The 26,343-nt window shown below is 33.9% G+C and overlaps 1 protein-coding gene across 2 annotated transcripts in view; it reads left to right on the top strand.

Moving 5' to 3' along the window:
* LOC133192112 (multidrug resistance-associated protein 1-like) overlaps nt 1-22,066 on the top strand; it is a 34,699-nt gene extending 12,633 nt beyond the window's left edge. For both annotated transcript variants that reach the window (XM_061327979.1, XM_061327978.1), the window contains 24 exons: nt 87-335; nt 579-771; nt 2,049-2,235; nt 3,006-3,139; nt 3,381-3,518; nt 4,864-5,010; nt 5,380-5,464; nt 5,574-5,640; nt 6,731-6,857; nt 7,044-7,220; nt 7,496-7,663; nt 10,166-10,352; nt 10,656-10,749; nt 10,934-11,090; nt 12,202-12,433; nt 12,739-13,049; nt 13,725-13,924; nt 15,026-15,149; nt 15,568-15,669; nt 15,813-15,959; nt 16,218-16,376; nt 17,447-17,613; nt 17,982-18,176; nt 19,575-22,066. In XM_061327979.1, the coding sequence (XP_061183963.1) occupies nt 87-335; nt 579-771; nt 2,049-2,235; nt 3,006-3,139; nt 3,381-3,518; nt 4,864-5,010; nt 5,380-5,464; nt 5,574-5,640; nt 6,731-6,857; nt 7,044-7,220; nt 7,496-7,663; nt 10,166-10,352; nt 10,656-10,749; nt 10,934-11,090; nt 12,202-12,433; nt 12,739-13,049; nt 13,725-13,924; nt 15,026-15,149; nt 15,568-15,669; nt 15,813-15,959; nt 16,218-16,376; nt 17,447-17,613; nt 17,982-18,176; nt 19,575-19,686 (3,859 nt within the window). In that variant the 3' untranslated portion in view covers nt 19,687-22,066. The remainder of the gene's footprint in view (nt 1-86; nt 336-578; nt 772-2,048; nt 2,236-3,005; nt 3,140-3,380; nt 3,519-4,863; nt 5,011-5,379; nt 5,465-5,573; nt 5,641-6,730; nt 6,858-7,043; nt 7,221-7,495; nt 7,664-10,165; nt 10,353-10,655; nt 10,750-10,933; nt 11,091-12,201; nt 12,434-12,738; nt 13,050-13,724; nt 13,925-15,025; nt 15,150-15,567; nt 15,670-15,812; nt 15,960-16,217; nt 16,377-17,446; nt 17,614-17,981; nt 18,177-19,574) is intronic.
* The last annotated feature ends 4,277 nt before the right edge of the window (nt 22,067-26,343 follow it).

Below are 26,343 nucleotides of genomic sequence, written 5' to 3'. Positions count from 1 at the left end.
TCATTTCCTTGTAAAATGATGAATGTGGATCATATACGCATCATTTTACTTTAATTTAAATACCATGATTTCTGAATATTTTAAAGGCAAAATGTATCCTTCCAAGTGGATAGAAGACAGCATCATCTGCAGGCCTCGGAGAGGACACCCCTAATGGGGAACTCGGGGCACACCTATTCTACAACTGTGGAAATAAAGGACCCCAGCAAGAAGAAGCAGGAAGGAGCCTCTCTATTTAGAGTACTAGCTAGAACTTATGGACCAGACTTCCTTAAAGCATGGGGCTGCAAGTTCATTTATGATTTGTTACAAATGGCTAGTCCTTCTCTGTTAAGGTAATTTGAGTCATAAAGTAAAGAATTTGTCATTTATATACATGTATATGTGTACAATGCTAGTGAAGTTTATTCTAATATACATTAAGGTATTCATGGCAGTAACAAAAATTCAGTAAAGCTTATGAATTTCTGTTGAAATTTGGAATACTGAATATTTGCATTGAAATAATATTATAATCTTCAGAAAGGGATTAAATTTGTATAAATTTGACATTTAATAATTTCACATGTGTGTGTCAGTGTCCTGATTGGATATGTGGAGAGCAAAAATGCCCAGGGCTCCAATGAGTATGCATGGAAAGGCTATGTATATGCTGTGGGATTCTTTGTCATAGCACTCTTGCAGTCCACATTTTTTCATCAGAACTTCTTTATTGGAATGACGCTGGGAATGAGGATTCGATCAGCTCTTATTGCAGCCATCTATAAAAAGGTAAAGAACAACCAATGTGTGTACAGTGTAACTCTTTATCCATTCACAGTCTTTGGCATTTTCTTGTATAGTATAGCGAGTTTTTTGCACAATTTTATACCTTAAAAAATACTGCAAGTCAACCAATTTTTGTGACGCCTTATTTTCATGAGATAGTAAGCTAGAAATTTTTTTCATAAATTTTGCCTGGATTTTGGTCATTGACGTACATGTATATTATTTGTGATGATACATTTACAAATATATATGTGAGAATAAAAGTACTGGGAGCAGACTGTTTTGCTAAATTCATACATGAAAATAAAGTTCTCACGAATAGAGAAAAGTGATTTACAATAAGTAGGTGTGCAATAAATCACTGCGTTAAATAAAGTATTGCATTTTTGTTTTTAATAGGGATGGCAATTTGTAACCGGTTAACCGATTACTCGGTCGGAACGATGGCAATCAATTAGAAAATCTGTAATCGGTTAATCGGAAAAAATAAAATATTTGTTAAATTGAACACATTTTTTAAAATTTAAAAAAAAAGAAGAAATCTCTGCACAAAGGATGATCCTTTAGGATTTCAAGGATCTAATTTGGACGTACATGTAATTATGAATCTCCAGATTGAGACCTTAGCATAATTGGTCAGTTTATTAGCGTTAATCACTGTGAAAACAGCATGTCATTACCCCGACTGTCCTGTATTTCTTTAATGATAATAATTGAATCATTGAGCACTGTGAATTAATGTGTTTGTCATTTTCAGTTTTCAATCCAATTTACATGTAATTATTAAACAAATATTGTAAATTAACGGCAACAGAGTTCACATGTAGTTTTGATTATCATAGTGAAAATGCAGAAAGAACTTTTGTGTCATCTGCTCTGGAAAATTATCAAAGATTTGCTTTTTTCATTGTTTTCTCAATTTTTTATTGTCTACTGAAATTAAAATAAACAATATGTACCCATATTTTTCTGATCCAGAATCAAGACTAATGGAATGTTTTAACTTCTATCGTCTTATTTGGGTCTATTTGTGTATATGGACAGAGCTACTTGAAAAACAATTGTCAAGAAAACGTGCATTTTGATACGATTAACCGGTTAATCGGTCGGAACGTCTTGCGGTTAACCGATTAGCAATTCTGTAATCGATTGCCATCCCTAGTTTTTAACTATATTTTTTTTCAATTCAGTTGGTAATGAACCAGGTAAGCAAATATCTGCTTAAAATCCATTGAATACAATGTAGTTTAATGGAAATTTTCCATGTTGTTTGATTTCAGTCTTTAACAATGAACAATGAAGGAAGGAAGTCGTCTACAGTAGGAGAAATCGTGAACTTGATGTCGGTGGATTGTCAGCGGATGCAGGACCTCAGTGGATACCTCTGGATGATCTGGTCGGCACCGGTGCAGATCACACTGGCTATGTATTTATTGTGGATGCAACTGGGTCCATCTGTCCTTGCAGGTAAAGAGTAGTCAATATTTACAGACTTTTAACTGTGAGCTATGTTACATCTGGAAAAAAAAGTATGAAAAGTATGAGATGGAAATTCAGGTTAAACACTGACAAATGCTTATGTATATAAAGAAATAGATGTACAGAGGATATTCAGTGATTTTAGTTGAGATGGATTTTATTTCAAAGTACAGGGTGTTTTTGTTTTATTTTGACGAGTACAAAGCACAAGTGAAAATACATGTACCAAAAAAATTCTGTCTCACAAGTGAAATGAATTCTGTATCCAACATAACAGTTAACTTTCAAATGAAAGAAATAGCAGAAGTCGTTCCAGTTGTAAATTTCAGTGTAAAAAATTAACACCTATAAAAATATCAATTTTATACCACAGATAAATTAATTACAGTACAGATGAGCTTCGGTATCTCGAACACTGATATCTCGAATACCACGGATATGTCAAGTGATTTGGAAGTTCCAAACACTTATTGTTATTCTCAATATCTTGATTCCTTGGATATCTCGAACTTTTTATCGGTCCCATTGGGTTTGAGATAACAAGGTTTGACTGTATTTCACTGTTGAAAATGTATTGAATATTATTATTTGAATATTAAAGAAAAAAAGCACCATTGGAAGAATAAAAACACACTTTTTTTTGCTGGAAAAGAGTTTTAAAAACTCACTGTAAAGGTTCTGATATTTAGCAGTCAATGTGTCTTGTGTTTCAGGGTTAGGATTCTGATATTTAGCAGTCAATGTCTCTTGTGTTTCAGGGTTAGGATTAATGCTTCTACTGATCCCTGTTAATGCTGTTATTTCAATGAAACAAAGGAAATTACAGATCGACTTGATGAAGTTTAAAGACAAACGATTGAAACTCATGTCTGAGGTGTTAAATGGAATGAAAGTAAGTAATATTTATTTTATGATTTCTACTTTCAATTTCATTTTACTTACAGTAAACCAAAATTTATATATTTTTCCAGACATCAGCACAAATCTGAATACATATTAGATATGCAGAAGTTACTGTATTTTAAAGTGTGATCCTGATTTTACATGTACATTAATTTGGTCAAACTATCATTCGACAATTATCAAACTTTTTTGATGAATTGTAAATAATTGGCTTTAATTTACCTGTACAGGTCTTAAAATTGTATGCTTGGGAGCCTTCTTTTCAAAAGAAGATTGCAGAGATCAGGGACAATGAAACAAGAATTTTAAAGAAGAATGCCATGTACAGTGCTTTCAGCTCTTTCTCCTTCACAACTGCACCATTTCTGGTAAATGACCCAGTGTTTTGTGAACTGATACAAGTTATAGTTTATACAGTCAAACTTGTTTACATTGAAATTTAAGGGACCTTGAGATTTATTTTAATTTAACCGAATTTCATTATATCCATGTGCCATGGGTTACATAGAAAATGAAGATACGGTAAAAAAATATGTGCAGGAATTATTATTTTTTACATAACATTACGTGCAGTGTTTTAGAAACATAACTATGCACATGTATCTCTATTTTTCAAAGAACTGTCCTTAATTTTTAAATGTTCTGGTTGATTCGTGTTGGAAAACTATCAGGACTATTTACATGCAAAAAAAAGTTTGCCTTGAACATTGTCGTGTAGATACAATGATTTGTCAGGTTCAATTCTATAGAACAACCCGTCTCATTGCATTGAAAACATATGCATCGTATACTTTGATTCAAATCAAGAAGTTTATTTTCCTATAACTTACATTGAATTTATCTGCTCCTGCACCTTCTCCGAACACCAATTTACAATTGAGAAATGCTGAATTGTTTATTTAAACAAAACATGATTAAATTTTTACAAGTCCGCCGACATCAAATTACATGTGTGAAAAATTTACCCGTGCTAGACTTTGTATATAATCAGTCACCTGTGTCCATGCATTGCAATTGGCAACTTCAATGTAACGTTATCAAAACAAAAAGCTTTGTGTTCAGCAGACCTCAAAATCACTTGAAAATAACTGAGTTTTGCAATTTAACCGATTTCAATCTAAACGAGTATTGATTACATAGAAACTCTGCCAGTTTTTCAGGGGAAACCAACTTCATTTCAAAGTAACCGATTTTTAAAATAAAGAGAGTTCAATGTAAGTGAGTTCGAGTGTACTTTATTACAAGTAATTCCCCTTATGTCTTGACAGGAATGATATTATATGTTAATTAGCCTTTCAGTGAGAAAATACACATAATCATGTTCAGAGCAAAATTGCATTTTATTATGTATTCTGCTGAGGGGCATTGCACCTTAATAGATTTTTTTTTTTTGCTTAATATCACCAAAACATAAACATGTTTGAATATTTTCTCAATACATTTTAAAATTATCATCACCTCATCTAATATTGAATCATATTTTTTGGTATATCAGAAAGTAAATGAAATGAACCATAAGTATATTATCCTTTCTTCATTTAATAAATGCAAACTAAGTAAAGATGCCAAAAGACATAAAATATCACCTCAGTTATATGTAATATCAAGTGATTATTTTTTTTTTCGGTTGACCCTAGCAACCTTTTTAACTTATGTTACATTTTATTCATTTGACTTTGTTAACCTTTCTGACCTTTGCTATGTTTTATTCAGGTGACCTTAGTGACCTTTCTGACCTATGTGTTGACATCTGATACAGGTTACTTGAGTGCCCAGAAAGCCTTCACTTCACTGTCTCTGTTCAACATTTTACGGTTTCCTATCAATCTGTTACCTATGATGATCTCGTATGTCATTCAGGTAAGCCTAGTAAATGAAAGTTTTCTTACGTTTGGACATTTACATTCTATTAGAAACTTTAAAATTCATTCTCATATTAAGATACAACATACATGTACATGTAACTAGTCATTGTAAATACAGTTAAACTTTAATGTCTCAGACATTGATATCTTGAATACCATGGATATGTTGCAGTGAGTTGGAAGTCCCACCACTTTTTCTTTATATTTAATATTAACCAAAATCTCAAACTTGATATTTCAAAAGCAATACTTAGCAATCAGATATCTCATCTAAACAAAATTTGACTGCACATGTATTTCTTCCATATTACTGTCTTGCAATATTGAAAAAAAAATGTTTTATTTCATAAATTTTTTTCTGTAGGCAAATGTCTCCATTGGAAGAATATCCAAGTTTTTGAAAAATGAAGATTTAGATCCAAATGCAGTACAGCATGAACCAAAATCAGGTATTGGTATTAAAGATTTGATAACATAGTGCTCATGTAACTTAAATAATGGAGAATATCCTGAAATTCTTCAGACTTGTAGATTAATCCACGAGTAACTGTTTTCCAGATTCAGTGGTGTCTGTGGAAAATGGCACGTTTAGCTGGGATCCTCAATTACAACCAGCTCTGAGAGAGTAAGGGAAAGATTGGAATTATTTTTAAAAAAAGAGGAAAAACAGAATTCAGAATGCTTTTATCAAAGTAATTATTGTGCACTGATCACTTAATCATTTGATCATACATTGATGTAGGTTTTAGAATAAAGATAATGTATATATTAACATTATAGTCTTCCAAGTGATTGTATGTTCCTAGAGGGTGGTGTAAAAAAAAAGAGGCCTATGGGCCACAACTCTCACCTGAGTAAATATGGTCTCTCTTGTTCTTCATCAGCAGATTTTTCTTCCTATACATTCATATGTAAATTTTTGATTGCCAATTGCAGCCCCAACTACCCAGGGGTGTCATGATTTGAAGAAACTTGAATCTACACTACCTGAGGATGCTCCCATATATATATATGGCTAATCATGACTTTGCTGTTCCAGGAAAAAGATTTTTCTTATGTATTCCTATGTAAAACTTTGATAGCCCATTGTGGCCCCACCCTACCTCGAGGGGTCATGAAATGAACAAACTTGAATCTTCACTACCTGAGTATGCTTCCATATAAAAAAGACTGGTCATAGCTTTGCTGTTCTTAAGAAGAAGATTTTTAAAGATTTTTCCCATTTATGCCCATGTAAAACTTTTTTCACCCATTGTGGCTCCACCCAACCCCCGTAGGTCATGATTTAAACAAATTTGAATCTACACTATGTCAAGAAGCTTTCATATTAGTTTCATCTTTTCTGGCACAGTGGTTCTTGAGAAGAAGATTTTTGAATGACCTCACTCAATTTTTACTACTTCTAATTATCTCCCCTTGGAAGAGAGTGTGGCCCTTCATTTGAACATATTTGAATTCCCTGTACCCAAAGATACTCTGGGCCAAATTTGGTTGAAATTGGCCCAGAGGTTCTGGAGAAGAAAATGAAATTGCAAAAAGTTTATGACGACGCTGACGTCGACCACAATGACAACAATGACAATGACAGATAACAGACAAATTTTGATCAGAAAAGCTCACTTGAGCCTTTGGCTCAGGTGAGCAAAAGGTAGCAATAAAATAAGTTTGTTGTTAAAAATACAGGCTGTAAATTTGAATTTGAATTCTACTTATAGTATAGACTTTAAGATCCCCCCTGGAAAGCTTGTGGCAGTGGTAGGACAGGTGGGATCAGGGAAGTCCTCACTCCTTTCAGCCCTACTGGGAGAAATGGAAAAAATTTCAGGGAGTGTCAATGTTTTTGTAAGTCTTATCTCAGTTATGTGTCAGTGGCTTTGTGAGTCTTCTTATCTCATTTATAAGATAAAAAAAGATTCTAGTGTATAGTAAAGTCCTATCATATACTAATAGTTTCTGCTGTAAAAAAAATAGTAAATTCTTTAAGATTGCCTGCATTTAGGACTGGTTTCTTCTCTGTTTGCTTTACAGGGTAGTGTGGCATATGTTCCACAGCAAGCATGGATCCAGAATGCAACTGTCAGAGACAACATCCTGTTTGGTAAACCTATGGAAGATGGCAAATACAATGAAGTGCTGGATGCTTGTGCCCTCAGAACAGATCTGGAAATCCTGACTGGAGGAGATATGACAGAAATTGGAGAAAAGGTTTGTGTAAAATTGTGTTGTAAAAGAAATTTATTAAGATTGAATCTCAGAATAAATTTTATATACTCCAAGCAGATGTGTTCTGTAGAGATAATCCTACATCTTTTTCGTACAAAGAAAAAATAAATGCATCAGAAAAACATGTTTGAGTTTTAGTCTGCTTGATATACAAGCTTTCTTTGCATCACAGTGATCCAGATTTTATTGAAAACTAATGTTTCAAAAAATTTGAAACAAAGAATTTAATTGTGGATGGCTAACTGATTGTCCTTCAGGGTATAAACTTAAGTGGAGGACAGAAACAGAGAGTGAGTTTGGCCCGAGCTGTCTATTACAACGCTGATATCTACATGCTTGATGACCCACTGAGTGCTGTGGATTCTCATGTGGGAAAACACATCTTCCAAAAAGTGGTAGGAGACAAAGGATTGCTACGCAACAAGGTATTTATTTATATGGTCTTTTATTTCATTATAATAAATAATCTACAAGCATTATATTATGGCTGGAATAATACAGTCTTTTCTTGTGGATGGAATTTTTTGTTATTTGACCTCTTAAAGGTAGCAAATTAATTTCTGCATATGCAACAATCCGCAAAAAATTCATTTACGGGATTTGACTACCAGTTATTAAGGATTTTGTAGGACACTGCAACGTTAAGTTATTTTAATGTAAGACTGATATGTCGACCGTGTTCTGGTTAAATCACAACTAAAAATAAGCTCTCTTGCTCTACTATCTTTAAGTCAGTGTTCAATATCATTTATTTCATAACCAAGAAACATTTTTAGCTCACCTGAGCCAAAGGCTCAAGTGAGCTTTTCTGATCAAAATTTATCTGTTGTATGTCGGCGTCGTTGTTGTCGTAAACTTTTCACATTTTCATCTTCTTCTCCAGAACTACTGGGCCAATTTCAATCAAACTTGGCACAAAGTATCCTTGGGTGAAGGGGATTCAAGTTTGTTCAAATGAAGGGCCACGCCCTCCTCCAAGGGGAGATAATTACGAAATAGCAAAAAATTAATGGCATTATTGAAAAATCTTCTTCTCAAGAACCAATGGGCCAGGAAAGATGAAACTCATGTGGAATTATTGTCAGGTAGTGTAGATTCAAATTTGGTCAAATCATGACCCCCGGGGGTAGGGTGGGGCCTCAATAGATGATCAAAGTTTTACATAGGAATATATAGGAAAAATCTTTAAAAATCTTCTTCTTTAGAACAGCAAAGCTATGATTGGTCATATTTATATGGAAGCATCCTCAGGTGGTGTAGATTCAAGTTTGTTCAAATCAAGACCCCCGGGGGTAGGGTGGGGCCACAATGGACGATCAAAGTTTTACACAGGTGTATATAGGAAATTGAATCTTCAAAAATCTTTTTCTCAAGAACAGCAAAGCAGTGATTAATAATATTTATGTGGAAGGATCCTCAGGTGGTGTGGGTTCAAGTTTGTTCAGATCATGATTCCCGGGGGTAGGGTGGGGCCACAATGGACGATCAAAGTTTTTCATAGGTGTATATAGGAAAAATCTTCAAAAATCTTCTCAAGAAGAGCAAAGCAGTGATTGGTAATATTTATGTGGAAGCATCCTCAGGTGGTGTGGGTTCAAGTTTGTTCATATCATGACTCCCGGGGGTAGGGTGGGGCCACAATGGACAATGAAATTTTAACATAGGACTATATAGGAAAAATCTTCAAAAATCTTCTTCTCAAGAACAGCAAAGCCATGATTGGTCATATTTATGTGGAAGCATGCTCAGGTGGTGTAGATTCAAGTTTGTTCAAATCATGACCCCTGGGGGTAGGGTGGGGCCACAATGGACGATCAAAGTTTTACATAGGAATATATAGGAAAAATCTTCAAAAATCTTCTTCTCAAGAACAGCAAAGCTATGATTAGTCATATTTATATGGAAGCATCCTCCAGTGGTGTAGATTCAAGTTTGTTCAAATCATGACCCCCAGGGGTAGGGTGGGGCCACAATGGACGATCAAAGTGTAAGATAGGTGTACATAGGAAAAATCTTTAAAAATCTTCTCAAGAACAGCAAAGCCACGGTTTGTCATATTTATACAGAAGCATCCTCAGATAGTGTAGATTCAAGTTTGTTCAAATCATGACCTCCAGGGGTAGGGTGGGGCCACAATGAAAGTTCAAACTTGTAGAGAAAAAAGTCACAGTTAGTCAAAAAATTATGTAAGCATTCTTAGTTAGTGTAGATTCAAGTTTGTTCAAATCATGCCCCCCCCCCCCCCCCCCCCCCCCCCTCATTTTTAGGGATAGGTAAGGACCACTTATGCATTTAAGCTTTTCAATACTAAACTGATTTTTCCTTTTTTCCTAGCCACAGTGCTCAGGTGAGCGATGTGGCCCTTGGGCCTCTTGTTAAAAAATAATTATACAGTTACTAGGGATAACATTTAACCAGGCTAAAAACTTCCTTGATGTCACTCCACTGATGATGTATGAGAAAAAAGACCTGCATTTACATTATACATGAATTAATATCTATAGAAAATTTTGCAATTGCAATTTTTGTGATTTTGTCCCATCTGCAAAAATTGGATAACCACAGATAAATACCCATTATTTGGACCTATTTATTAATAAATATTTCATAAAAACTCATTGCTAATTCATGAATGGATCAAAAAATTGCCTTAGCATAACGTTTTGTATTGTTTTTTTTCTTTTTTATAGTTTTCAATTAAGTGAGTACTCTGTTCCTAGAATTTGCAACCAGACTAGTAAAGATTCTTAACATAATGTGCAATTTGTGGGTTAAAAGAATAAGGCAATAGGAATAGTTAATTTGTCTATGGAGGAGAAAATGTGACAGAGCTTCAGTCATTTGCAGTTTAAAGTTAGCTGAAGAATACATGTTTATAATATGATGGTTGGTTTTGTGATTTATTTTTAACATTTCCTTGGTTTCAGACCAGGATTATGGTGACACACGGAATCCACTGGCTGCCTATGGTAGACTCCATCATTGTGTTGATGGATGGAAGAATCTCAGAGATGGGAACTTACGATGAATTGCTGAGTCATGATGGAGCCTTTGCTCAGTTCTTGAAGACCTACCTGACTCAGGAAAATGATAATGAGGAAGAAGATGAAGAAAGTAAATATACATATGTAAACTATCATTTAAGCAGATATTGATCGTTTGTGGGCAGCTGAATGCTTAATACAAAGTTGTATTAGGGTATACATTTCTCAACTGTCTGTTCATTCATCTTTATGGATGTAGATGTTAAGTTTTTAGCTCATTTCCAGCTTATTTCAAGGGATATCCAAAACGAAAGTGGAAGATGTGTCCAGCTGAGAAAACTTTATGAGATGCATGCTTTGCCCCCTGCAGGGGGTGGTTCTTTTATGACATACAGGATATTTTATCATTTAAAAATACTTTTTCTTTTACCAGTTGAACAGATGAAAAGTAAAATTCTACAGAGAGTTGAGTCTGTCACCTCGGACACTGGGGCTACATCAGGGGATGATGGAAAAGTCAGAAAAAGGTATGGAATCTGCATAGTTCTTCATATTTATTGTTCAGTATACATTTACATTATTTTACTAAAGCATGATACTTTATGTTTAGGTAGCAGTACACAAAGTACTATGTTCAAATAAAAACAGTTCCAAAAAAATTCTTTTAAAATGTAAGGCATATGATAACTTATGCCTTTGTTATTTTTCAAGGAAAGACAAAAGTGAGAAACCTCCATTAGCAAGATCTATCTCCACAATTGATGGTTCCGAACTAAAAGATAAGAAAGATGGAAAAACCAAAGGTGATGCTCCTAAAATTAAAGAAAAGGATAAGCTTATACAGGAGGAAAAGGCAGAAAAAGGCACAGTAAGTAACCTCCACTAAAAAAAGGCACAGTAAGTAACCTCCACTGAAAAAAGGCACAGTACGTAACCTCCACTGAAAAAAGGTGCAACAAGTAACCTCCACTGAAAAAAGGCACAGTAAGTAACCTCCACTGAAAAAAGGCACAGTAAGTGACCTCAACTGAAAAAAGGCACAGTAAGTAATCTCCACTGAAAAAAGGCACAGTAAGTAACCTCCACTAAAAAAAGGCACAGTAAGTAACCTCCACTAAAAAAAGGCACAGTAGGTAACCTCCACTAAAAAAAAGCACAGTAAGTAACCTCCACTAAAAAAAGGCACAGTACGTAACCTCCACTGAAAAAAGGTGCAACAAGTAACCTCCACTGAAAAAAGGCACAGTAAGTAACCTCCACTGAAAAAAGGCACAGTAAGTGACCTCAACTGAAAAAAGGCACAGTAAGTAATCTCCACTGAAAAAAGGCACAGTAAGTAACCTCCACTGAAGAAGCCACATGAAATAGCCTTCATCAGAAAAGTCACAGTAAGTAATCTCCACTGAAAAAGGCACAGTAAGTAATCTCCACTGAAAAAAGCACAATAAATAACCTCCACTGAAAAATGCCCAGGTGAATATTAAAGTTACTTCCATTAAAAATGCACAGTAAGTTATTTCCATTACAAAGCAGATTTGACCATTTCTATTATCTTGATAGAATGCACTGATTTGTCTCTTTTGCAGTGCTTTATTTAAGGGGAGCGTATTTGGGTTAATGCATTTGTTCAGTGATGTATTAGAACATGTATACTGAGAGTTCTGGTTAATTAGCAGCACATATTTATGAGCTTTCTGTGTAAGTAGAAAGTTTAACTTGTGGGTGTAGGTCCTTCCTGTGAACCTGCAAGACACCTACATGTAGATGAAAACTTGCTTGGAAAATCCATCTTGAGAGCATGCTACCAGACATTTATTCTATCCTGCATATGATCTATATTTTTTTTTTATGTGTGTGACATGTTAAAGTTTTTGCATAACTGGCCCATTTCCAACTTAAAGCCAATAAATAAATAATAAATGTAGATACTTGTTCATACATGTACAATGTTTATGGTATGTTATTTCAATTTTTTTTAGGTGAAATGGAAAGTATTCATGATGTACTTCAGAGCGATTGGACTGACGGCCTCTGTGATTATCCTGACCATCTTCATTGTCTTTCAAGGCGCCAGTGTCGGAGCCAATATTTGGCTCTCTATATGGACGACAGACAAGCAACTGGCTAACATTAGTCAAGCCAACACTACAGAATACCAGGACAGAAATTACATGTATCTTGGGGGTTACGCAGCTTTTGGTGTTGTTCAAGGTGTGTACATAGGCAAAGGAAGCTTTTTAAAATTTTTGCTGAAGCATTTGCCTTTTGCAAGTGAATAAAGATTATGAACATGATAATTTTAATAATTCTTTTGAAATGACAAAAAAGTAGAAGAGAAAACAATATTTTATTTCAGCTTGAAAAAGTGGTAAAGGCAACCAATTACTATATTTTTAGCTCATGCAACCCAGATGCAGTATGAGCATGGAACCTTGTTTAATTTATTTTATTGAATTTCATTAAATTTTTTTCTGCTAATTTTTTAACTGCAATTCTTTAATTTCCCTAATGTTTAGGACTGGTGGTCATGATTTACACTCTCCTGGCAACGTACAAAATGGCTGATGCTTCTCGTAAACTTCACAATGCCATGTTGGACAATGTCATGAAAGCACCTATGAGTTTCTTTGACACTACCCCCATTGGTCGTATAGTGAACAGATTCTCTCGTGACGTGGAGACTACAGATACAACCCTTCCTATGGTTCTGAGGATGTGGCTCAATATGTTTTTCGGCACCATTAGTACTTTTGTTGTGATCAGTTACAGTACACCCCTGTTTATAACCATCATTGTTCCTGTGCTGATTTTTTATGTATTGGTGCAGGTAATGTAGTAGATATTTTTGTAACTTATTTAAAATGTTATGCATGTTACTATAAATTAATCTAGGTTTTGGGGGCAAACTACTCTTTATGGAGAAATTAAAAATTGTCTTTGTGTGACATTATGTTTTACACTACATTAATTGACTCATTCTTAACCAAATTCCACGTTCAATCATACAAGAAATACAAAACTACTACGGTAAAACATGCTTATAACGAACAAGCTTATAATGAATTGACACTTACAGGAAAGTGATTTTCATTCCCCATGGCTTTAAAATATATTGTTAATGGATATAATAAATTATGTTTATAATAAGCAAAATCGTTCATCCCTATCACTTCATTATAAGTGTGTTGTAATGTACATGTATAAGTTGCCTTGTAAACATTGTGCTATTAATTACAGCAAATGTACATGTAAATGTTCACTGCATAATGGTAAAACACAATCAAAATACTACTGTTTGATTGTTTTAAGGGTGTTGGGGAATTTTTCACTCAGTAAAAAGGAAAAATGAATTATATGTATTAAACGGTTCATTTTCATAAAATTGATGACACAGCAGAGTTAATATTAAAGCATATATTAAATACAAGTATAACTACAAACATATCCATGTTTCTAAGTTAACCTTTGAATAATAATGAGATATATGATATTTATTTCACAGAGATTTTATGTGCCTACTTCAAGACAACTTCAAAGAATAGAGTCCACCACACGCTCACCTATATTCAATCATTTTGGGGAGTCTCTAAATGGAGCCTCTTCTATCAGAGCATACCATGAAGAAGACAGATTTATAAACGAGTCCCTTTCAAGAGTGGATAAAAACATACTGTATACCTTTGCCAGGGCGTCATCAAACCGGTAAATGTACCCTGCCCATGAAATTGACAGTTATTGATACCAACATTATGAGAGTACCTGCATATACTAGATAATACCATTCCACATGTGAATTTAACATTTATAATAAATGTAAAATTCACATTTATTAATAAAAATCTTTAACAGGCCTTCTTTTAAACAATGTTTGCTTGCCCTCTCCCGATTAAAGGATAAAGAAATTGGGTAGATTGGTAGGGAAAATTTTTTTTTACTTAAAAACACTTGCGAATATGAAGCTAAGATAGTTCTTAATGGGATAAGAAATCTTCAGAATGAATAAAAAAAAATTATTTCCTAAAGCAAAAAAAGTTTGGAGTCGGTCCGATTTTAGTTGGTCAGGAAAGGGCAAACAAACATTTTTAGCTCACCTGAGCTGAAAACTCAAGTGAGCTTTTCTGATCACCCGTTGTCCGTCGTCCATCTGTCCGTCCGTCTGTAAACTTTTCACATTTTCAACTTCTTCTCAAGAACCACTGGGCAAATTTTAAAACTTGGTACAAAGCATACTTGGGTGAAGGGGAGTATAACTTGTTAAAATGAAGGGCCAATTCCCCTTTCCAACGGGAGATAGTCAAGAAAAGACAAAACTAGGGTCGGGTCATTAAAAAATCTTCTTCTCAAGAACCACTGGGCCAGAAAAGCTGAAACTTATGTGGAAGCATGCTGGGGTAGTGTAGATTCTAAATTATACAAATCATGACCCCCGGGGATAGGGCGGGGCCACAATAGGGAATCCCAAGTTTTGCGTTGAAATATGTAGAAAAAATCCTTAAAATTTTTGTTCTCAAGAACCACTGGGCCAGAAAAGCTGAAACTTAAGTGGAAGCATCCTAGGGTAGTGCATATTCTAAATTGTTCAAATCATGACCCCTGGGGGTAGGGCAGGGCCACAGTAAGTACCACAAGGGGGGAAATCAGGTGAAAAACAGCAAGGCCAAAGTTACTCAGGTGAGCATTGGCCTCTTGTATTAAATATGGCTCTAAGAATATCTATTTATCTTAGATTTGCTTGTGAATTTGATGCAAAATAAAAAATAAATAAATGAATAAAAGATAAATGTACTTTTGTATATTATATAGATGGCTTGGCTGGAGACTGGAGTTAGCTGGTAATCTTATTGTGTTTGCGGCAGCCATTTTTGCTGTTGTCACGCCAAATCTAAGTGGAGGTTTAGTGGGTCTCTCTGTATCTTATGCTCTGCAGGTATAGTTTTACTGCTTATAGATTAGCAATCATTATGAAAGATTGGAAAGGAAATCTTTTTATATTGTTGAGGTTCATTATTCCACTGATTGCTCTTATAAAATTTTGCCTTAATGCTTATGATTTTCCAAAAGAAATCTAATAAATAATTAAAATGGCAATCAATTTAAGGATACCTTGTGGTGCAAAATTTGTCAGAAATGACCTTTAATTTGACAATTTAATAAATGTATTATAAACAATTATTCTAGTTGGAGTTATCTCTCTTAGAAGAGGGTTGATGAACTATGATTGGGCCTAAAATATGTTAATCCAGAACTGCTCCTTCACCTTTATTGAAAAACAAATACATGTTCTGTCTTGAAAATGGGGAAAAAAGTAAAAAATAAATCTAACACCAATGAATTATATTTTGTAGGTGACAAGTGCCCTCAACATGTTGGTTCGACAGACAGCTGAACTAGAAACAAATGTTGTCTCGGTGGAAAGACTTAAGGAGTACTCAGAAGTAGAAACAGAGGTTTGTATAATCTCCCATGAATAAATTCTTTTTCCTTTCATATAAATATTTTTACAATGGTTTAAAGAAAAACTTTAACAAAATGTGTTCATGCATGTACTCGATTTGAAAAAAAATCCTAGAAATTTCATTTCACGCTATAGGCTGATTGGATCCGTCCATTCAGAAGACCTCCCCATGATTGGCCCACTAATGGCGGGGTTATCTTCCATGATTATAAGACCAGATATAGGGAAGGTTTAGACCTTGTTCTCAGAGGAATATCCTTCCAAGTGCAGGGTGGCCAAAAGGTAAGATATTTTACATATCAAATACAATTATAAAGTATCTGTGTCTAGCGTAATTGAAATGCAGCATGAAATGAATAGTATAGATACGGATAATTGAAATGCAGCATGAAATGAATAGTATAGATACGGATAATGTACATACTGTATAAAATTAATTTATATATGTTATGTAAACATGTTACTATTTTGCCACTTTTTGATCTATCAAAATTTGGTATTTTGATCTTTGAGTTTTTTAATTGGATGTTTTACTTATAGGTTGGCATAGTTGGCAGAACAGGGGCAGGTAAATCCTCTCTGACTGTTGCCTTGTTCCGCTTGATTGAATCTGCTGGAGGTCAAATTGTGATAGATGGTCAGAGGATTTCTGACATGGGTCTTCATGATCTCAGGAGCAAGCTCACTATTCTTCCTCAGGTAAAACATTCATTCAAGTTAGTTCTATAACCCTTTAAGCTTTACTTTTTTTCAGGTAATTCTGTGAGGGAGTAATAATATGATAATAGACAAACAAAAGGACTTTTTGGAAATCTTTTCCTATGATATGTCATTTGTAGTTGCAAACCTGTTTCGTTTTTAAGTATGTTTTTTCCCCTTCTTGGAATGAATATTTACTTTACATAGGTGTAAATAATATTATTTCCTATATAGCTTGTAACATGAGCTTTGATTGGTTACAAAGTCGGGTGTAAATTTCTGTACACCCCACTTGAGCCGGGGGTAAAAAAACGTGACGTCACAATGCATAGTTTCTCTATGATAAAAAGCAAATAACATGACGTCACGATGCATTGTAGGACGTAGTAAATCTTATCGCTAGCTTGAAACACAGTTGATTGGACTTGATTACAAAGAATTTATTTGGGTACATAGGAAATAAATTTGTTGTCCAGGTCCAATCAAGGGTGTACGGGAATTTACCCCGGGTTGTATTCCATACACCCTTTGGCCTTTGGCCTCAGGGTGTATGGAATAAAACCTGGGGTAAATCCCGTACACCCTTGATTGGACCTGGATAATTAGTAATGCAGCTGTAACATTTATTGTAAATGTACTTTTTTCCACGGGGTTGCAATTCTGCAGAATCACAATTTCTGTTCAGTCTGTTGGTAGAAAATTACACAGATTTCTTCAATTAGCATTATATATATTATATGCATTTTAAATACACTGACAAATATCCTCAAAAAATTTGTGACTGTGTACATAGTATATATTAATCTCACGTGGAAATATGTACGTCTGAAGCATTTTTGTGTACACCCACTGGATGCAGCAAAGTTGAATAATCTGTATACTAGTATATGTATAAATTTTTCTGTTCATTTTGATCTTTTTCTCACAATAATACCGTGAATCAATCAGGCTATTATGTGATGTAGCAGACAATTTTAAATGATAACAATTTGGTAATAAAGTTCAGTGTAATTGATTCTCTAGTCATTCATGAAAGATTTGATTTCTGTATGTATGGAAATCTCTCACAGGATCCAGTATTATTTTCGGGAACCTTACGTATGAACATTGATCCCTTTGATGCGTACACAGATAGAGAAATCTGGAATGCGCTGGAACACTCTCACCTGAAATCCTATGTAGAAGGCCTTCCAGAAGGACTGCAGCATGAATGTGGTGAAGGAGGGCAAAACTTAAGGTCAGTTTGGAATGTAAAGTATAGAGATAATGGAAAACTTAATTCTAGAAGGGAAAAATTATCTTGAGGAAAAAAAGAAAAGAAAAAAGTCAAGGGTAATTTGAATCTTTCATCACAAGAAATAAATTTGAGTGTAAAAGTATTAAATACTGGGTTTTAATAACAACAAATTGGGATGGGTTATTTCTAGCGCCATTATAACTATGATTTATATAATATTACCTGTTAGTATAGATATACATGTGCAGTATATACTGTACTGTAGTGTATGGTAATCTGTGCCACAAGGAGTAAGCATGTACACGTGTACTTTGCATCTTTTATTGATTTATTTACAAAGACATTTTTTTATTAATTTTCTTCTGCAGTGTTGGCCAAAGACAACTTGTCTGCCTAGCCAGAACATTACTGAGGAAAACTAAAATTTTGATTCTTGATGAAGCCACAGCAGCAGTAGACATGGAAACAGATGACCTCATTCAGAAAACAATCAGGACAGAGTTCAAGGACAGCACTGTGCTGACCATTGCCCACAGGCTCAACACCATCATGGACTATGACAAGTATGTATACACTATAATGAATATGCATTAAATCCCAGACATCTAGCAAATTTAAAATTTGTATATGTAAGTATACTGGGCATGATTCCTCCAACTAGTTTTGAAATTCATGTCGATTAAAATCAAGTTCAAAATGTACTCCTCCTACAGTTTTGGTCAAATTTCCATAACACTCTGTACACAAGTACACTATACAAAGGTAAGTAATTCTGCCTTTTGGTTTTTGATTTCATCATATGGTGTTGCCATGGCATCAAAATTAGGAATTTCTCTGAAATTCTCTCAAAACTCTACTCCTTGTACAGTTTTAGTTCAATTTCAAGAAGATCCAGTGCATAAGCACACTATACTATAATACTAAATTTTTCTGCTGGTTCTTGATTCTGACAAATGTGTTGCCATTGTTTCTAAATATTAAATTTCTGTGATTTTTTTTTTCCAAAAACCCTACTCCTTCACCAGATTTAGACTTTTTATTAATTTTTTTTTCCTTTTTTTTTTGGCCAAACAATGTTGCCAAGGTTTCTAAAAATTAGAATTTCTGTGAAATTCTTTAAAAATGTTACTCTTTCTACAGTTTCAGTTGGATTTCAATAAAACTTGGTACACAAGTAGACTTTATTAAGATACACAAAGTAAATACCAGTAGAGCTACTGTCTTGTCAGAGACTTCTGGTAATTTATGACAAACTTCCAATTTATAAATGACTTATTTTTAGAGTGATAATGAAATGTTGCCTTTGAAGGGAAGGTTACAGTTATGACCCAAAGTTATTTTGACAAGCTTAAGGACATAACAAAATTCCTCTCAAGCCATAATTTTGTGTGATACACTAGAAACTTTTACTTTGCCAAAAAGGATATTCTTGACTACTGTGGTTTCTTTATTTTTTGTTGAACACAAATTTTGTTTTAATCGTGGTTGATCCAGACCATGAAACTAGATGACCAATGAACTGCAAATTTTACTTATCATAGAATAAGCTGTCTGTGAATTTAGGTATCAACAAACCATGAAATTTGATCCTCATAAGAATTAATGAAACAACATTATAATGTCTGGTCATGGCTCTGAATGAAGGTTAAGGTAACTATGAGAAAGTTTAAAAATGTTGTGTGGGGCATTAGTTTGAAACTGAGAAGCATGACTGACTTGTATAGGACATAAAAGTGGTATTTGTCCGGAGAGTATGTCAGAAAAAAGTTGCTGCATAGTTCTCGGGTGACTATCATCACACAAGGGCCTTTTGTTTTTAAGTTGATATCATTAGAGTGTATGACTTGTGTAACTAAAAAAATACAGAATTGAAGGATTAATGCAGAAGAATACTAGTACTTGAATTTATTTTGTTACATGTGTATGTACATACATGATAGATATATAAATTTTCTTCACAGGGTTCTAGTGTTGGACCAGGGTCTAGTCAAGGAGTATGACAGTCCAGAAAATCTCCTGAAAAACAAATCCACAGTTTTCTATGGAATGGCCAAGGATGCTAACCTAGTGTAACTGCAATCAAATGTTTTGTTTAAGTTTTTGGTTCACTTGAAAAGTGGACTTGTACTCCGCACTGGTAATGCTTCCAGTGACTACTAATCATGGTTTATGAATCAGGGTATATTGAACACCATATGTAGCCATATGAAAGACCAAAACTAGAACTGATTCAACTCAAAGGAGTGTTTTCTTTAGCTATAAGGTTATAGTGATTTTTGTTCTTTTTTCAATTTCAGTTGTGTGTTTATTATTTTTTTAAAAAAATAATTGTGAGTTTTTTTTCATTCATCACTTATATATATATACTAGAGTCAGGTAAATTTAATGTCAGTTTAATCATATTAGGTAGGGTTCTTCACAAATTATCTGTATTTTAGTCAGTAGGTAAATTCAGTTCATGTACAATGTGTGTATGATTTATGAGCATATGGATTTGCATGTAGAAAAAAATGTTTTGGGCTACAATTGAAACTAGTATTTGGAAGTGGTCGTGATTATGTACTAATATTTCTTGTTACAGATTAAGATCATCTGTAGCTCGTAGGTTGTGTGAAAATTTTTTATTAAGCATTAACCTCTACTTTTCATCATGTCCCAAAAACTGTAAGATTTTAAGAATCGCTGCATTGGGCATGGTTTTCATATTAGTTGGGGAAAAATTTAAGAGGCACACAGCATTCCTAACTGAAAACTAGGTCAAGCGTATATTTCAATCAGTCATTGTTTTACGCAGATATTTTTATAGAAAATATTTTTGAGATTTAAGAAGGTACTCCATAGTCTTCTCTAAATTTCTTAATCTTAAGAATTATAACCAATAAGTTATTAAGATAAGTGGAAACTTATGTCTAAACAGGAAATAATCGCTGCTATAAATATTTTTTCTAAATTAAGTGGTCTTGAGATGTTCTTTCTTAAAAGTGCTCTATTAATGTAGTCTATTTCTTCAAGAGAAATTTCAGAATAAACTAAAACTGTGTTTGTGAATTTATACCCTTTGCAAAAAAAAAAAAAAATTTGGAGACATATCCATAGGGTAGATACATGTATCAGCGTGTTTGTCCATCTGTCTCAGTGTACAAGCTGTAACTTAGGGAAAAAAAAGAACAAAACAGGGTGTAATTGATGTAATGGATTGATTATGATCAGATGTTTTCTATCCCTGAGTATAGGTCATTTTAACATGGTTCAGAGATGTGAAATTCCTGGTATTGCGCTACCTTTGTGAACCTTGTATTGTAGATGTTGTATTTGAAATAAATGTTGCTCACGACAAAAGGATTTGTTAAGAACATTGCAAAGAAACACTTGATTAAGATCATGGGGCTGAGGGGTTCTGAAGTGTAAAATAAATTTTGTGTTTGAGTCATATTTTTAATGCTTAGATTTATACTTGATGTAAATGTTTAGTCAAAGCTTCATGGTTTAGAAATAATAAATTCTTGTTTGGACCCAAACATAAAGCAGGAATTGTATAAGTTTATATTTGATCAAGAAGTCCCTATACCCAGAGAGGATCATGACCTTAAACCAGTTTCAGTTAGCCAAGGTCAAGAGTACTGGTATTTGTGGTGTGAATTTCTTTTTGGTGTTCATATCGGTAATTTTTATTTTTACTTGTGTCCTGTGTTTGCTTGTGGTCTTGAAATGTTCTTTCTTAAACATGGTCTATTAATGTTGTGTGTTTCTTTAAGATATATTTCAGAGTAAGCTACAACAGAGTTAGTGTATTCTTTTTTTAAACCCATTAGTAGAGCCAAGATGCAATATCCTATAACAGTTTTTCTATGTAAATATCTGTATTAATTATTTTTAGAGCAGCCAGGTAGTTTCTGTTAGGCTAACATTTCATGATACATGTATGAACAGTAATAAGAATGTAAATAGATAGATGTTAAATCTTTTCCCTTAAGTACACCTTTTGTACCATTTACAATACAATACATTTTGAATAATTTTTCTTTGACAATATATTTTCCACAAATATGCTTACAATTCCTTCTATGTGCCATTTGGTCTTCTTTCTGCATTTTATTTTTGGATTTGATCTTTTTAGTGATTGTGTTTTTTTTTTATTCCTTAATTATAACCAGCATGTTTAGGTGTTGTATATACAGTGTATCATGTAAAGGTGTTTACATTTATAACAAACTTAGGTGTATGATATATTTATATCATTATGTTATATTTAAAAAGTTATAATGCTTCTGAGTATATAAGCTTGAATATTTCTTTTTATATTATATATGTACATTGTATACTGTAGAGACCCTTGTTTTCTAATAAGAAGGGATATTTAAATTGTATTGTGATATTTATTTATCAACAGAATAAATTCACAGTAGATGAGGAGTGAATGCTTTAAAAATAAAACTGTAGAAAATTATCAAAACTTAAACGTTATTTCATCTAATAGAAAGTATAGGAGGAAAATGTCATAAGCACTTATATCTTCATACTGTTGTAAAACTAAACAAGAGGCCCATGGGCCACATTGCTCACATGAGTACATTGGCTAGGAAAAAGCAGAAATCAGTTCAGTATTGAAAAGTTTATGGGGGGGGGGGGGGGACTTAACACTTTACACTACCTCAGGATGCTTCCATAACAATATTACTAATCATGGCTTTACTGTTCTTTAGCAAGAAGAATTTTATAGATTTTTTCCTCCTATGTATTCTGTGTAAAACTCTGCTTGCTCATTGTGGCCCCACCCTACCCACCCTAAATTTGAACAAATTTGAATCTACACGACCAGAGGACACTTTCATTACAATAATACTAATCATGGCTTTGCTGTTCTTGAGCAGAAGAATTTTTCAAGATGATTCCTATTCTTATGGAAAACTTAAATTTACACTAACTCAGGATGCTTCCATATCAATATTACTAATCATGGTTTTGGTGTTCTTAAACAGAAGAATTTAAAAGATTTTTTTTCCCTAAGTATTCTTATGTAAAACTCATATTGCTCATTCTGGCCCCACCTTACCCACCCTAAATTTGAACAAATTTGAATCTACACTACCTGTTGATGCTTTTATAATAATATCACTAATCATGGCTTTGCTGTTCTTGAGCAGAAGATTTTTTCAAGATTATTCCGATATATTCTTATGTAAAGCTTTGACCCTCTGTTGTGCCCCAAAACCCCTTGGGGGTCATAATTTCAACAAACTTGATTCTGAAATACCTAAGGTTGCTTCTATATAAATATGATAATAATGGCTTAGTTGTTCTTGAGAAGAAGATTTTTAAAGTTATTTTTTATGTAAGATGAATGATCAGTTTATTACAAGGGGTATATAGGTTTTCCTTTTACTCTGTCTGAGTTAATGATTGGAATGATTATTAAGACAGCTCTGTCTGAGGGTATATCACACAGTACTAATTTTTTTCTTTTATATAGAGATGGGGACTGGGTAAGGTAATTTGGAACTAAACATCAATTCACTAAAATACTTGCCACTGGTGCATATAACTCCTATACTTTTATTTTGCTCTTACCCTTAATGCTGATTCAACAGCCAACTTCTTCAGCTAGCTTCTGAATGCCTGACTTTCCTGAAGTTTTGCCTTATACCCTTTGGCTAGTCCATTTTAAGGATTGTCAGGTCATTCCACTATTTGTTGTCTTCTATGTGTTTTACGTAAATGCCTCTTAACCATTACACCTATATATTCCTATGTAAAACTTTGCCCCCCCCCCCCCCGTTGTGTCTGCGCCCAACCCCGTGGGTCATGATTTGAACAAACTTGAATCTACAATACCCGAGGATACATCTGTATGATAATGACTAATAATGACTTTGCTGTTCTTGAGAAGAAGAATTTTTAAAGATATTTCCTATATATTCCTATGGTAAACTTTGACCCACTGTTGTGGCCCTGCCCTACCCCCGTTGGTTATGATAAGAAAAAAATTTGAATGTCGAGTATATAATGAAGCTTTCACATAAGTTTCATCTTTTCTCGCCATTGGTTCTTGAAAAGAAAGAACCTTCGACTCAGGTGAGTTAATCAGTAGAATTACCATTTGGTCAGAGAAATCTGTTTTTTAATTTTATTTGTATGCAAATCTGTAATCTTTTGCAGTGCACTTTTTGGCTCACCTCAACAAAGTTGGGGGGGGGGGGGGCTTATGTCATATCCTCGGCGTCAGCATCCCAGCTTAAAGTTCTTAAAATAAATTTCTTTTTAAATATATCTATTCCCTATATTAATCAGAGCTGCATGGATGATGCTTGTAGTATGTTTCATTGTACCAGCTGAGGTTTTAGATGTTGCAATTTCAGTTTAAGAATGTCTAGGTTGTTTTTGGAGCAGGTTCAAGTTTTGGATCAAGTCTCATTTCCAATTAACTATAAGCCCTATATTGATCATACTTGCATGGATGAAACATCTAAGGATGCATGCTACTGGACTTGCTTCAGATGCAGGATTTAACCTACATTTTTGGAGAGAAAAAGAGAGAGGGTGGCTCCATAAATCTGATGAAGATGATAATGCTGGGAAATAACAGGGTAGACATATGATCTCATAGAAAAAGGTCCTCTTTTCTTACTCTGTTCACACTCGAGTGGGTCATCGTGGCTTGATAACATTATGAACCGACAGCACACACTGTTGCCAACATTAGCAATATGTTGCAGTAACTCTCTTAGCAAGTGTTGTCCACATGTGCTTGGGGGGGAGGGGGGATATACATGTATACCTTAAGGCCTAATGGCTGTTCGACTTATTTTCATAAATTATTTTTCCATGACTTATTGAGGTAGAATGCCCATTAAAAATTTAAAAAAAAAACAAAATTAAAAACAAACGTTTTATGGTGATTTTACTTTAAAAAAAAGAGGAACTTCCTCTGCCTCTGGACCTCAAATACATGCGAATTTGACAACTTTCTTGTCCTAAAAAATAAAAAGGCAATATATAGTAAATAGTAATGCATTTTTATTCAATATTTTTCATTAAATATTCAGATAAGATATTCTTTATCATCCATGTCTGCCATTAAAAGGGCATGAACACAGATTTGCAGTTTATAATCTTCAAAATTTTCGGTAGAATTTTATGACTAGCATATTACAAGAAGTTTCCAGACGAGATATTATTAAAACCTGTTAAAAAAATTCTGTCTGAAAATTATAAATCTACGAATTTCGTTCGTGTTTGATTGTCATACATCCTTGCACTTTCTTGAACAATCGAAGATATCTTTAATTTATTTATAATTTATAAATACATTTATATTATTATTTTATTATTTATTTATTAATTTATATTATTCATTTATGCGCGCCATATTTCAATTAAACATATCTTCAAGTAATTAATCTTCGATCCCGAATGAACGTGCACATTAATTAAATTTTAGCTCTTTTCCTTATTGAATTGATGATATCAATATTAAAGTAATAATTATAACTATTCTTTTTGGAGAGAAATTTTGTTATTAGTGATAAATTCAAATGAACATATCCATAATTTAAATAAGGATATCCTTATCTGAAGTGTCGCTCTCTTTAATAGAATTGAAGCGCGCAATAATTCCTCTGAGAAAATATATTTGTGGAGTATTTCATTTGAAATAAATAAACCAACAGATAATTTCTACAGAGGTCTAAATTACATTTTGCGAGCTATTATGCCAATACATTATTGAGCTCAACAATTCTATTGATGCACGCGTATCAAACGAATTGATGCACCTACATGTATCAATTGAATCGATGAGAGCAACTGAATTAATGCCCGAAACAATTGATAATTTTTTTTTCAATTTATTCCAAACATACAACAGTTTTTAATTATTGCACGCAATAAAGGAATTAATCATTTCTTCAACTAATTATTGCTATTTGTATGTTCAGTTATTTAAGTAATTTAGTTTATGTTAATTTTGTGCTCCACAGTCCTCTTCCTCCTCGAATTCAAACCTGAACCCAGAGGGAAGAGGAGGGCGCGTTAAGAACTTTCCTAGTCTCATTGTTTTAAGGTGTCTCGCCCCTCCCTTTCCAACAGAATTCTAGATCCATCCATTGTTTTTAAGGGATCTCGCCCCTCTCTTCCAAACAAAATTCTGGATCCATCATTGTTGATATGCCGGAATAAATGATTATATATTATTCCTTCAAAAACAAGATGTGTTTGTGAAACACTGATGCCCTCATATGGGAGCTTATGGCGAAGGTTAAAGTTTCTGAAATGCAAGTCAAACTGCAAGGTCAAGGTCAAGAGAAAAAAAAATTGTTACCCAAAGAAAGGACTTGTGTCAATGGATATACGTGGTAAATATGAAAGCCCAAGCACCAACCATTCAAAAGTTATCGTCAAGGTTATAGTTTTCTAAAAGTGGGTCAAACTCCAAAGTTAAGGTCAAAGGGTCAAAATTAATGCTACACAGGGGAAGACCTTGTCATAAGAAATACACATGCAAAATGTAAAAGCCCTAGCACCAACTGTTCAAAAGTATGGCCAAGGTTAAAGTTGGGTAAATTTTTGCAAACTCCAAGGTCAAGGTCAAGAGGTCAAATATTTTGTTACCCAAAGGAAGGTCTTGTCACAAGGAATACACATTTGAAATATGAAAGCCATAGATCCAACCAATCAAAAGTTATGGGCAATGTTAGTTTTTGCGGACAGACAGATGGACGGACAGGGCAAAAA

This window comes from Saccostrea echinata, unplaced genomic scaffold (assembly GCF_033153115.1).
Source record: "Saccostrea echinata isolate AGI-Se365-2 ecotype Australia unplaced genomic scaffold, CSIRO_AGI_Sech_v1 ptg000025l, whole genome shotgun sequence".
Taxonomy (NCBI): Eukaryota; Metazoa; Mollusca; class Bivalvia; order Ostreida; family Ostreidae; genus Saccostrea; species Saccostrea echinata.
This window is presented reverse-complemented; position numbering and strand designations above follow the sequence as displayed.